Raw genomic sequence first — 13,326 nt, 5'->3', positions numbered from 1 at the left:
GCAGTTTAACGCACGATGTTCGTTAACTCATAAAGATTGCATACGACTATAACTAATTAAAAGAAAGAAAAGCTCTGTACTTCATATCCTCCAACCCAGGACCTAGTGTTCCGAAGGCACATACCAGTAAACCACAGGACCAACGCGTTACATATAAATAAGCCCGTTAAATTAAAAAAAAAAACATAATATAATTTCTATCATAAAGTTATGTAGCGGCCATGATTTCCTCCTGTTCTATGAATTTTTAAAATATACTAAACCCACACTCGATGTGCACTGTCTACATATACCTAAACAAATTCAAAATGAGGCTATACTTAAATTGCTAGTCATTTCACACTAAATTAATAATTAAAATTAACGTTTATTTATTTATACTTTATTTGTACACCACAACATAAGAAAAAACAAATAACAAGACAGACAAAAGTATAGCACAGTAGTACGATACAAAAGGCGGCCTTATCCCTGCGTACCGATTTCTTCAGGCAAATGCAAAAACACGAGAATGCAGGTTGTATAAATAAAAATAAAATACATACATTCAAATAATTTACACACTAATACATAAACCTCGTTCCTAAATTAAAGAACATGAAATTTACAAAAAATTTAGAAAGAATATTTTATTTTGAATAACATTATAAAAATTCAATGCACAATTTAAAATGAACGAGTTTGCTAAAATGATATGCGTTTTCTACTTGCATTTCTAATATATTTGTTGTTAAACAGTGCACATCAAGTAAGGCTTTAGTTTCTCCTGACTCTTCAGTTTTGTTTATTTTGTAGATTTATTACTTGCTTGATTATAATATTTTAGTAGCTAAATAATATTTTACGAGCTTGGTATACCAGATACTAAGAACTTAAAACTTTGAATATACTTGGTTTGTAAACAAAAATTAAACTCACATCCCCTCAACCAACACAAAGCCTTTTCCTGGTGCTTTAGCTTATATAGTACTGGTAAACAACAAATTACTTTTGAAGTAGAATATTTTCTCATCTATCTATTTATATAAATTTTATATAAAAAGATAGATGATGAAATATTTACTTCATATACAAATATCTAAAAATAAAAAAGATAAATAAAAAAAAAACAAAAACAAATAAGGTATTAGGTACTAACGTACAAGTACAACAAATGCTATTCGCATTTCATGTTAAATTAGATAAATAATTAGATTAACAAGATAATAATAGATAAAATCTGGATAAACGGTAAAACTCCTAATCAACGATTCCCGTCCCCATAAAGGCGAATTAACAGCCATATGTAAGTAAGAACAATAACGTCACAATACAACGTGCATCTACTGTCGTCTCATTAAACCCTGTTACCACACATTTATGAATCAAAAGCAGTATATAAGAATTAAAAATATATTAACAAAAAGAAAATGGCTTGCACAAACATCGGTATCCGCAAACAGTGACCGTGCCAACCAACTGTCGCGCTGGTACGTCGGCTGGAATTCATCAAATGTGACAGCCGAGTGACGGAGGGACGCGGGTCTCCTCCGGGGCAGTTTTTATACATCATGTCACGATCACAGTCCTAGGGAAAGAATTTAATTTAGAACAACATTAACCATTTTTTTCTGTGTACGCTGTTATGTAGAGATTGCTGCTGAGCTCGTGTCTTCTCTGAGAATGAGAGGGTTTAGGTTTTTTTTTTTTTTATACTTTACAAGTTAGCCCTTGACTACAATCTCACCTGATGGTAAGTGATGATGCAGTCTAAGATGGAAGCGGGCTAACTTGTTTGGAGGAGGATGAAAATCCACATCCCTTTCGGTTTCTACACGGCATCGTACCGGAACGCTAAATAGCTTGGCGGTACGTCTTTGCCGGTAGGGTGGTAACTAGCCACGGCCGAAGCCTCCCACCAGCCAGACCTGGACAAATTAAGAAACTCTCAATCTGCCCAGCCGGGGATCGAACCCAGGACCTCCGTCTTGTATATCCATCGCGCATACCACTGCGCCACGGAGGCCGTCACAAATGATGCCGTGACAAATGGAGAAGGTCAATATTTCACCACGCTGGCCCAATGCGGATTGGCAGACTTTACACACGCAGAGAATTAAGAAAATTCTCTGTTATAGAGGTTTCCTCACGACGTTTTTCCTTCACCGTTACAATCACGTGATATTTAATTTACTGGGCTATAGAGCCGTGTCTAAATTTAATATAGTTTTAAGTGAAATACTAAAATCTGTTCGTTCACAAACTGTGAAAGTTGAAAATGAACAATGACTTCAATAGGACACAGGTTTTAACTTAGAAAAGGGTTTTAAGAGACCATAATACGGGCAAATTATATAGACTTCAAAGTTTCTCAAATTTGTTAAGATACAGGAAGAAGAATGAGTCTATAAGCAAAGCTTGGAACTCCGACGCTCTAAAATAACCATACTTTTACAACTCACTTAAAGTTTTGCACTAAAATTACCGAGTCTGAAAGTGTTAACAATATCACAAATTGTGATGAATTTTCCTGTTGGTTCACTTTATATTCCGACTCCCTTTGTGTCTGCGACTTCAAAGACTTCCGAGACAGAAGTTTATAGATTGAATTAACATACTTTTAGGAGATTCAATAAAATCTTTATACAAATACCGCCTACGTTGCTCGTTATTATTTGTTTGTAATACTCATTTCGCCCACTGAATATATCAATTGAGCCAAATTTTTTCAAAGCAAATTTTATTTATAGGACCATCATTTTAATTCGCAATCATAGGTAGGTGCTTATACGAGTAGACGAATATAATAACTAATTATAATTCTTTCTAGTGGCGTGTACGATAATTCTGATTACGGTAAGAACTATATTAGCAGCAAAATTACGTATTTAAGGCTAAACGACATTTGATTTTCAAAAGGACACGATACGATTCATGTGTTTTTCATGGCTTTCAATACCTATTTGGAACAATTTTATGTTAATCCGATAAATAGTAGAAACAAAGCTACGAATAAAAATAATATGACGTAAGATTCAGAATCAAATGCTTTACAAGCCCTTGACTACAATCTCCTGATGGTAAGTGATGATGCAATCTAAGATGGAAGCGGGCTAACTTGTTAGGAGGAGGATGAAAATCCACACCCCTTTCGGTTTCTACACGACATTGTACTGGAACGCTAAATTGCTTGACGGTACGTCTTTGCCGGTAGGGTGGTAACTAGCCACGGCTGAAGCCTCCCACCAGCCCTGAACCAATTAAGAGAACCTCAATGGGCCCAGCCAGGGATCGAATGCAGGACCTTCGTCTTGTAAGTGCATCGTGCACGCTGCGCCACGGAGGCCGTTAAAATAAATTGTCAATTTTACCTGATAAACGTCTCCTTCGGAGACAATGACTGAGTATTTCTGCAGTATTGATGACTGATAATAGTTGCAGCCAGTGTTAAACGCGAACAGAGATTCCAGTGTGCAGCGACGGAAACTGGCGCGGGCACTGAAAAGCCAACGATATTTTATAATCCTTGTTAAAACCACTGCACATTCCTTGGACATTTAAATTAAGCCTCATAGCATGATTAAGGCATTATCATCATCAGCCGATGGACGTCCACTGCAGGACATAGGCCTTTTGTAGGGACTTCCAAACATTACGATCCCGAGCCGCCTGCGTCCAAAGAATCCCTGTGACACTCTTGATGTCGTCAGTCCACCTAGTGAGGGGTCGGCGCTTTTTAGCGCGGAGTCGCCATTCTAACACCTTGGGGACCTAACGTCTATCGGCTCTTTGAACTATGTGCCCCGCCCATTGTCAAGTCAGCTTCGCGTCACGTTGAGCTATGTTGGTGACTTCGGTTCTTCTGCGGATCTGCTCATTTCTGATTCGATCACGCAAAGATACTCCTAGCATAGCTCGTTTCATCACTGTGTGACTCTGAGCCTTTTTATGATGCCCATAGTTAGCGGCCAAGTCTCAGAACCATAGGTCTGGACGAAAAGTTTCAATATGAAATTAAATATGCCAATAAATATATTGCCAATGGTTTGCCTAAAAAAATCAGTCCATATACATAACAGTTTTATGTATATGGGCTTATATTGCTAATTATAAGTGCAGCAGTACATATTATTACTCGATACATATTCGGGTGTGTTATATTTTCTCACACACAACACATATAACTCTTTGGCACTTAATGTAACCACGGTATAGGGTTGCAACGTGAGAAGATCACATATTCGTGTTAAATTTCCGCTGTTTTTGAATTCCTAGTGGCAGCTATTGGCTCCTGCCCAAACGCCTCATGTTTTATTCAAAGCATCTAACGGTTTTTGCTTGTCAATACGAACAGCTGTATTTGGTAGTGAATGCTTCAAGCTGTGTAAATAAAGTACGTACCTGATACATACGCATATGGGAAACTGTACAGATACGTATTTCAAATATCGAATGCAGCATTTCTGATAAAGTTTGATTTATCTTATTCCATTACTAGTGGATACTCACGACTTCTACCGCAGGATAGTCGATGTAAGCTTTTTTTATATACGTGGCAATTTATTTAGAAGATAGAAGGGACCTCAAACATGACAAAATGGATTTAGTAGATCCAGAAATTACCCCCTACAACCTCACAAATGTACAACATTTTTATAATATTATTAGGTTATGGTACCTCTAGATTCTTATAACCTGTGTGCCTAGTGGGAGTTTTCAATATTTTCATACTGTTACTATCTCGTTGACGTAAACGCGAATTTATATGGAATTGAAGCAGTTGTGCAGTAATGCCATTAGATGGCGCTGTTTCAATTCCTTAGAAATTCGCGTTTACGTTAACGCGATAGTACCAGTATCCAACTGCCACTAGGCCCTCTGAGCTGGTGTACTTGTAACTACTATTTGTACTATTGTATTTTCTGTGGTAATACTATTTTTTGAATATCTCTCTGTCATATCTTACCAACACAAATTGAAGTGAACCTCATAATGTGTCCATTCATACGAAGTATTCTTTTCATCCTCTATAGCGTGCTTGAATATAAAGTAGCAGTTCTCCCAGGCATCTGCTGTATTATGAATACATTCTTCTGTGTCTGAATAACCTGTAATGTTTTTTTTTATTTTTAACAAACAACTTAAGGTCACCGGTTCTCGAACTATGTGTTCGGAGAGCCGATGGGTCCTTGCTAAAATAGCGATCTCGCACCGCAAATCGCAGTGTTGATTGACCCACCACTAGGTGGACCGACGACATCATGTAGGCTTCGAAGGAACCGTTTGATGCTGGCGGCTCATAATCGTGTTAGTTTGGAACTCCTTACAAAAGGCCTATGTCCCGCAGTGGGATGCACTTCGGCTTATAATTATGAATTATAAAGCGAGAAACATAATTCATATTTTACAGGAGGGAATTGGGGTTTCAAACGATTATGAGTTTATCTGGGATTCACTGACACTGGGTAAGTTTTACTATTCACTGATTCATTGGTTGGCTTTGTTGAAATCAACATCACATGAAGATGAACAAAGCGGTAAATAGCCGCCTCATAAATCACTTTCTCATTCAATATCAGCTGGCCTATTCACTAATTTGGACTTTATTATCAACCTATTAAAGATTAAAATAAACATCAAATTAATCATTTGACGAAATGTCAACTACATACTGCATGATATCCACCAGTAAGCACCGGATGACATTTGTTACATAGAATGTCCATTTCGTTTATTACTATCAACTACGTTAAAGAATGTGAATTAGCTTGCACGAGATAAAGAAAGCTAATATTTTATTTATTTAATTTTATTTAATACTCTTTATTTGTACACCACAAGCAAAACAGAAACAAAAGAAAAAGTAGAATACAAAAGGTGGCCTTATCGCTTAGTAGCGATCTCTTCCAGGCAACCTTAGGCTTAGGAACTTATTAGGACAACTGTATTATTTTAAATTAAATAAAATTATTTACGGCGATATAAAAGGTATACTTTATTCGAGAGGAACGGCGGTCATATGTAAAATATTTTAATATTATAATAATATTATTCTATAAAAAATATTTTTATAAACCGAAATAACTTATTCACATATAAAATGCAAGGAAGTGAACTAACTTTGCCCAATTTGCAATGCAATGGATAAAGTTCAGTTCACACTCGTATCACGCGCTTTCCACACGAGTGGGGAAAACTAGGGGCTGAGTTGCTTGTTAACAATACACCTTCAAGTGAGAGGAAATTTCAATTATATTTGACTTGTAAGTGTAGGTAGCAAGCACTCAAACTTACACTCTAAATTCCACCTTAATACAACGAAATAGAGTTTCTAATTGCTCGTATTTTAATATTTACTCTTGTACTCCTAAGATTAAAGTTTCAAGACAAGTAAATATAATATCAAGATGCTCAGAGCATTTTAAGTTTCGTAATAATGTATAGCTTTGTCAAACGATACGGAAGATATGATGTTCACACGCGCCAGCGAATCTCTTGAATGGTTAATAACTTAATCTACTGAATGATTAATTAGTTATTAATTAATTACTGCAAAACTCAATAGCTTCAAAATGTTCAGGCATAGTTCATAAGCTTCAAATAAGACTTAATTTAGTTAACAGAACTAAAATGAAGGCGGTGTAAAATAGTGTGTAATAGGGTGTAATAATAATAATAAAACGTTGAGTCAACTATTATTGTTCCGATAGTTGTTTCAGTCAATGGTCTTATAGCGAATAGCTTCGACCAACACTTTGAGAATTTTTCGCTTAACTGTTGAATCAAGAGTCGGATACAAAAGGCAGTGATTCTTTAGACGGCGCGTATTGTGAGGAGGTTCCTCACTTTGGAGCCCTGACCAAAGACCCTGACCGGTTTGCTTGGGCACTCAAATGTCCCACAGCGGGAGGGTTTATCTTTTTTTTAAATTTTTAATAGTGTTATGTACTTTATATATATATTGACGTTGTTAAAAATTAAAAAAAATAAGTAATAAGCAAATGAGAGTAATAAATTAATAATAAAAGTCCTATAATACAACAATATTACAGTTAAAATTATTATCTATCTTAAATATTCTATTACTGACATTTTTTACTATATAATTCCTTACAATTTATTACACACTTAATTATTTATTTTGCATCAATATCCCTCTGTCTGTCTGTATGCCACTATTGGCAAAAGCCTCCTCCAACTTTCTCCATTTTTCTCTAGCCTGTGCAGTTCTTGTCCATATACTACGTCCTGCTACGGCTTTGATATCATCGGCCTATCGTCTGAATGATCTACCTTGTTTCCTTTTTAAAACGGTGTAAGTGTAAAATAAAGGTGGGTAGGTATGTAGGTCCCCGGATTCACACGAATAGCATTTTTGCATACTTGACGTTTTGCTAGATAATACCAGCTTGATCCGTCAAATATGTGGATTAGATTTATATTGTTATCATATTTCAAAAATTAGATTAGATTCGATTAGCGCAATAATTATTTTTTTAAGGAACAAACCCAAGATAACAAAAGTATTTCCTGACAATTAGTAGGCAAGTCGAAGTCATTAAAAATATTTCTACTATTCTATTTCTTTAATTGCGTTGGTACGAAAAAGATGAGCTGGGACAACTCAGACGCAATTAGACGAAATTTTGTCTATATTTTTTTTTCTCTCTTTCTCTTCACTGGTTCCATGTTAGTACTTATGAACATCACCTGAGTAATTGAGTATGCTTTAGGAAAGAAAGTAGAATATAGAACTACATCATTATCAGCATTTAAACAGCCCACTGCAGGGTCAAGTCTACCTTTCCTTATATGACGTGGTTGGTCTAAGCTACTATACTCTATATGGAGCTTAGACCAACCACGCAGCTCCATTGTGGATTTGCGGGCTAAGAGAATCTTATATATAACTCTTAAATAGAAACTTATGTATACCACCATTCGTTTAAAAAAATTACGTATAAGACACCGTTTCTTTAAGAAATTTACGTAAAAGAAACCAGTCATTTAAGAAAGTTACGAATAAGAAACTATTCGTATAAGACACTTACGTATAAGAAACCATTCGTCGTCACAAATGCTGTTGACAACGTGCATATGTCCCTTAATGCTTTCTTCATTGAACAGAGTGTCGGTAACGACCTTACAGTCGGCATTCCAGTCTATAGCGCAGTTGGTTAGGTGTTTTATTGCTCTGAGAACAAAGAAAAGGTGAAACTTACGTATAAGAAACTAACTAAGTAACCAAGATCTTTCACTCCAAGATAATTAAATGCACACAAACATTCGCGTTTATAATGTTTATGTGATATGATGCGAAAGTACATATTACCTTTTCACGAGTGAACCGCTGAACCGATTTTGACGAATTTTGGCAAAGGGATAAGACGTCCCTTGGCCAGATAAGGTACTTATGTAAATAATTAAATAAATTGTTTATTTATCACACAATAAGATTTTACAACTTTCTTATCATTCCCGAAATTCTTTCTTTCTTTCTTCATTACAGACAGACACCGGATTTTATGATGATGCCTCAAAGCCGATTTCGGCTACAGCGACGCTTCTGACTCCTCAAATCTGGGTAAGGAACTCGGACGAATAGTTCTCTGGTGTGCTTTCCAGTGACTAATGTATCCTATTTTGGCCTTAAAAGTGCGACTACATAGGGCACAAGTTAGCACACCATCACAGTAATTGTATGGAATTGCGGTAGGTGGACGAAGCTTAAGATCATCTCGCTTTCGATCTAAGTCGAGTCGACGTTGTTGCTAAGACTACTAAGGGAACCACAGAAAGAAAAAATCTGAATACAAACCTGCACCAATGATATATTTTTGCAGGAGAAGGCGGCGTCCTCCTAGTGGAGTTGTAAATTAAAGCCGCATCAATCCTGCAGTCCACAGCGTAGCTAGAGAAATCATCGCAATTTATATTCTTGGCAGTTATATTGTCGAGATTCTTCGAGTATATTGTGACTGGTTCAAATTCTTGATATTCGCTTTTTTTTGTATCTGTAGGGTCGGTATCTTCATAATTATTCATATCTACAATAATTATCCGAAAATTAGCGTTTGGACAATGGTTTTAGCGTCTCGAAGCATTAAATCTATACTAATATAATAAATAGTTATTGTGGTGTTTTTTGGGGTATCTACTGAACCGATTACAAAAATCTCTTCTTTATCGATCAGACTAGCCAAACCCCGCGGTCTCACGCGCATGGTTCCAGTTCGATAAATCATCCTAAATGGGCTATCTAACACTGAAAGAATATTTCAAATCGGACCAGTACCTAGTTCCTAAGATTAGCGCGTTCAAACAAAAAAAAGCTCTTCAGCTATATAATATTGGTGAAGATAATATAAAACTTATTAACGGTGTCCACTTCTGAGGCACAAAGGTTCTTCAAACTTCATGATCTTCCCAGATCCGGACAGTTACTATAAGTTTTATACACAAAAAGAAAAGTCCGACCCGGACCTCGAACCTGAGACTTCACGATCCAGAGCAACGCTGGACTAAAAATATATTCACCTACAAAATATTTAAAAGATAGATATAAAAAGATTTGTGTTTATTTAAATGAATAAAATAGTAGGATTTCACGAAGTTTCATTCTTACGCGATGTATTTGTGGTATCCAAAATAAAAATTGTTACGATACATAGTAAAATTATTTGCATATTAAAGTCCTCGATATGATAAACATTACTCTGAACCAAATACTGTTATAATTAAAATATTAATAATCTAAACATGAATTTTATCATAACACAGTGACTGACATTTGATAATTAACTGGCAGCCATTTGAAAGTCAGAATTTCTCACAGATTAATGGTTACCCGCACAGAATCAATATGGTTTAAGATCATCACTAATTTTGAAGCGGTTTTTTTAATAGTTAGAGTTATTGAAGAGGAAGGATTATATGTATAAGATTATCTATAGTTACCGCGGGATTTGTGACAAGCTGAAATCAACTCGGACAAAGTCGCGGGCGTCCGCTAGTAAGCAATATAAAAATACCCTCATTTATTATGGATAAGAAATAAATAATTCAGGGGACATCCATTCGTAGTTGATGTACTCTGGAAGCGTTTCGGTATTTCGTTTCTGATCCGCAGTGCGACGTTTAGGGAATGCCCTTCCAGCTTCCGTATTCGCTACCAGCTACAACATGGGTATATTCAAATTAAGAGTGAATAGGCATCTTCTAGGCAAGCGTTCCACCATAGGCTACATCATCGCATACTCACTCACAAGCATAATTGCAGCCAAGCAATCGCCTGTATAATATATAAAAAAAAAAATAATAATATTGACATAGACACATTGCAAATAGATTGCCTACTTTTACTAAGACAACGTGTAAAAATCACTCTACTCGGCTTTTCCTTCAATTTACCCCGAAAATATTCTTATAGTCCACGTCAGCAAATTCCCTTAGATCCTGACTAAAGCAGATTTGGTAAATTTGTGTCCATTATCTCTATCGGAATTCGATGGCAGACGTATTTCACACGCCGTGTAAAGTAATTTATTTTTTATACGGCGATGTCTACCTTATAGACTTCAGTTTTAATTTTTTGGTTATTTGTGTGACTTGACGGGTAGCAGTGGCAGCGATTGTACTATTATTTTGTGGTAGAGAAAACACATCGAGCAGATCCCAAGCCTTGTGAACTTGGGAGTAGTCTTAAAGGATCCCTTTAGAATGTATAAAACCTCACTTTCCCTGCCCGACATGTTCTCCATGCTCACACTAAACAATTTATGATCAATTATTACAGCACAAAACAGTAAAATAATATAATAATTGCAACACAAAACATTGTTGCACAGAATCTAACGCATCTGGCAGCGTGACGGTGTCCACGCTGCCTAACAAACAACGGAGCTCGATTCATCAAATACCCTATTCTCTATACCAACCTGATAGCTCCCACAAAAACATAAATAATGAATGTTAATACCACCCGCGATCGAGGAACTTAGAAAATTTATTTGTTACGATTTGAATTAAAAACTACTTGATCGATTTTATATTCTTACCAGCATTAAAAATGAAAGTATAAGTTTGGAAATGAGGTTGGTCCATAGAGTAGTATGATAGGTATCAATTTTAATTACGAGCTTTATTTTCATTTAGAATCTGATATTTCTGTACTAGCTATGGAAGGTCGGAGCCTTCTAATACAGAAGTAGTTTTACTACTCCTAAAAGAAGGTTCCAAACTCGCACTAATTTATGTAAATTTAGAAAGTGAAATAAACGATTTTATTTTATTTATTTATTATTTTTATTAAAATTTTCGTTTATTTCTTTTTTAAATAGCTAATAATAATTATATAAATATTGATGATTGTAAAAATAGATATTACAAAAATATCTCTATTTAAAAATTCACAGAATATATGGCTGTATGGTCACTAAGCTTTGCCAAAAACATAATTATGACAGTATCATATATTATACGCACCCGGTATCTGAATAAAAATTTATATTTATATTTGTCGTGATAAACAATTTTAAAACATTAATGACCATGTATGGTGGATATTTAATAAATAAATACATAAATAAATAAAGCAATTTTTTTAAAGTAACAGGATATCAGCTGCGATCATTACTTTCGGAGCTTTAGGAATTTAAAGGGTCAGACTTGCGGCACTGCCACGGATCCCTGAAAAATGGCACGAACTAATGACGTCGTAGGTACATAATGATCGTTATATTGTTATGGGCGTTCAAACAAAATTACTAATATCTTTGTTATTTGTGCGTTTATGGTTATTTATGTCATTTAATGTAAGGAAGCTAAAACTGTATGAACTTTCATGTAATTACGATAAAAGATTTTTAATAGATTTTGAAATTTTATAATCTTATTTATTTTGCAAATATTCAGATAATATTTTGCTTTTAATATATAAATTAGTTAACATTGATCTTATTTACCTGAATGTATAATAAAAATCAATATATTCAAACCCAGTCATCAACCCCATTCAACTGTGCTTCATGAATCAATAACCCCATTATAATCATAACTCTCTATGAATACTCGTATATATACCTACTATTAAAATATATTTTCATAACCAAAACGTTTGAATTTTCCATGATTTTTCGGTTTTTTGTTTACTCAAAAATAATTTTCGAGATAAAATAAAACCATATTTTAATAAACATAGAAAAAAATAACGATATCAAGCGTCAATTTGTTTAGGAATGATATTCAACGATATCCTTTGAATATACTCATCCAATTTATTTATTCATAACTTCCTGTTGTTTACACACTCACCTAAATCATGTTTTCAGAAATGTCCAGAATCTGTCCGTTGTTTGGCGACCGAGTGGCACAGTGGGTAGTGACCATAGCTTTTGAATCTAGGGCCGTGGGTTCGAACTGGAAAATATAATTATTACTAGCGGAAGCCCGCGACTTCATCCGCGTGAAATTTAGTTTTTCACAAATCCCTCGGGAACCATGGATTTTTCCGGGATAAAAAGTAGCCTATGTGTTAATCCAGGCTATAATATATCTCAATACCAAATTTCAGCTGATTCGGTTCAGTAGTCGAGGCATGAAAGAGTAACAAACATTAATACCATCAAAATCATCAGATTTCGCAAATCTCGGGAAACTATGGATTTTTTTGGGATAAAAAGTAGCCTATGTGTTAATCCAGCGTAAAATCTATTTCCATTCCAATTTTTTATTAGTATTTTGACATTTTTAATGTTTACCTTAAGTAAATAAGATACTCAAGGTAAGAAGGGTAAGGATAAAGATTCTTTGAGCCCAGACTCTTAACCGTCTAAGAATAAAGTGCAGTTACCTTCACGTACTTAATATGACAAATCATATCCCTAGCAGCCAGTCACTTAGCTTTGTGAATCTATACTAATATTATAAGAGGTAAAGTTTTCGGTATTATATGGGGTAATTAATTTCTGGATCTACTAAACCGATTTTAAAAATTCTTTTATCGCTAGAAAGCCACATTCTTTGTGAGTGTCTAAAGCTATATTTTATGCCCATATTCTCATACCACACATGGTTTGAAGAGCCGATGGACTTTGGTGGCTGGAATGGCGACCCCGCACTAGTAAGCGTAGTGTTGGTCGACCCCCCACCAGGTGAACTGACGACATCAAGCGAGTTGCAGGGCTTCGCTGGATGCAGATGGCTCAGTATCGTGATGTTTGGAAATGGATGTCCCTACAAAAGGCCTATGTCCTGCAGTGGACGTCCATCGGCTGATATGATGATGATGATGATAGTCTCATAGGAACGGGAAGCACGCAGGTGGGCGTCATTTAGTATAAAATAACG

The 13,326-nt window shown here is 35.4% G+C and overlaps 1 protein-coding gene across 1 annotated transcript; it reads right to left on the bottom strand.

Annotated features, from left to right (window-relative positions):
• Window positions 1–399: 399 nt before the first annotated feature.
• Window positions 400–12,627, bottom strand: LOC112045612 (uncharacterized). The gene is made up of 6 exons (XM_052887309.1): window positions 12,292–12,627; window positions 8,798–9,026; window positions 8,031–8,173; window positions 4,946–5,087; window positions 3,351–3,477; window positions 400–1,567 (listed from the first exon to the last, which is right to left on the bottom strand). Exons 2-6 carry the CDS (start codon window positions 9,022–9,024, stop codon window positions 1,385–1,387), a joined length of 822 nt encoding a protein of 273 aa, XP_052743269.1. The 5' UTR covers window positions 9,025–9,026; window positions 12,292–12,627; the 3' UTR covers window positions 400–1,384.
• Window positions 12,628–13,326: the final 699 nt, after the last annotated feature.

This window comes from Bicyclus anynana, chromosome 2 (genome assembly GCF_947172395.1).
Source record: "Bicyclus anynana chromosome 2, ilBicAnyn1.1, whole genome shotgun sequence".
Taxonomy (NCBI): Eukaryota; Metazoa; Arthropoda; class Insecta; order Lepidoptera; family Nymphalidae; genus Bicyclus; species Bicyclus anynana.
The sequence above is the reverse complement of the archived record's forward strand: the minus strand, read 5'-3'. Positions and strand labels throughout refer to the sequence as shown.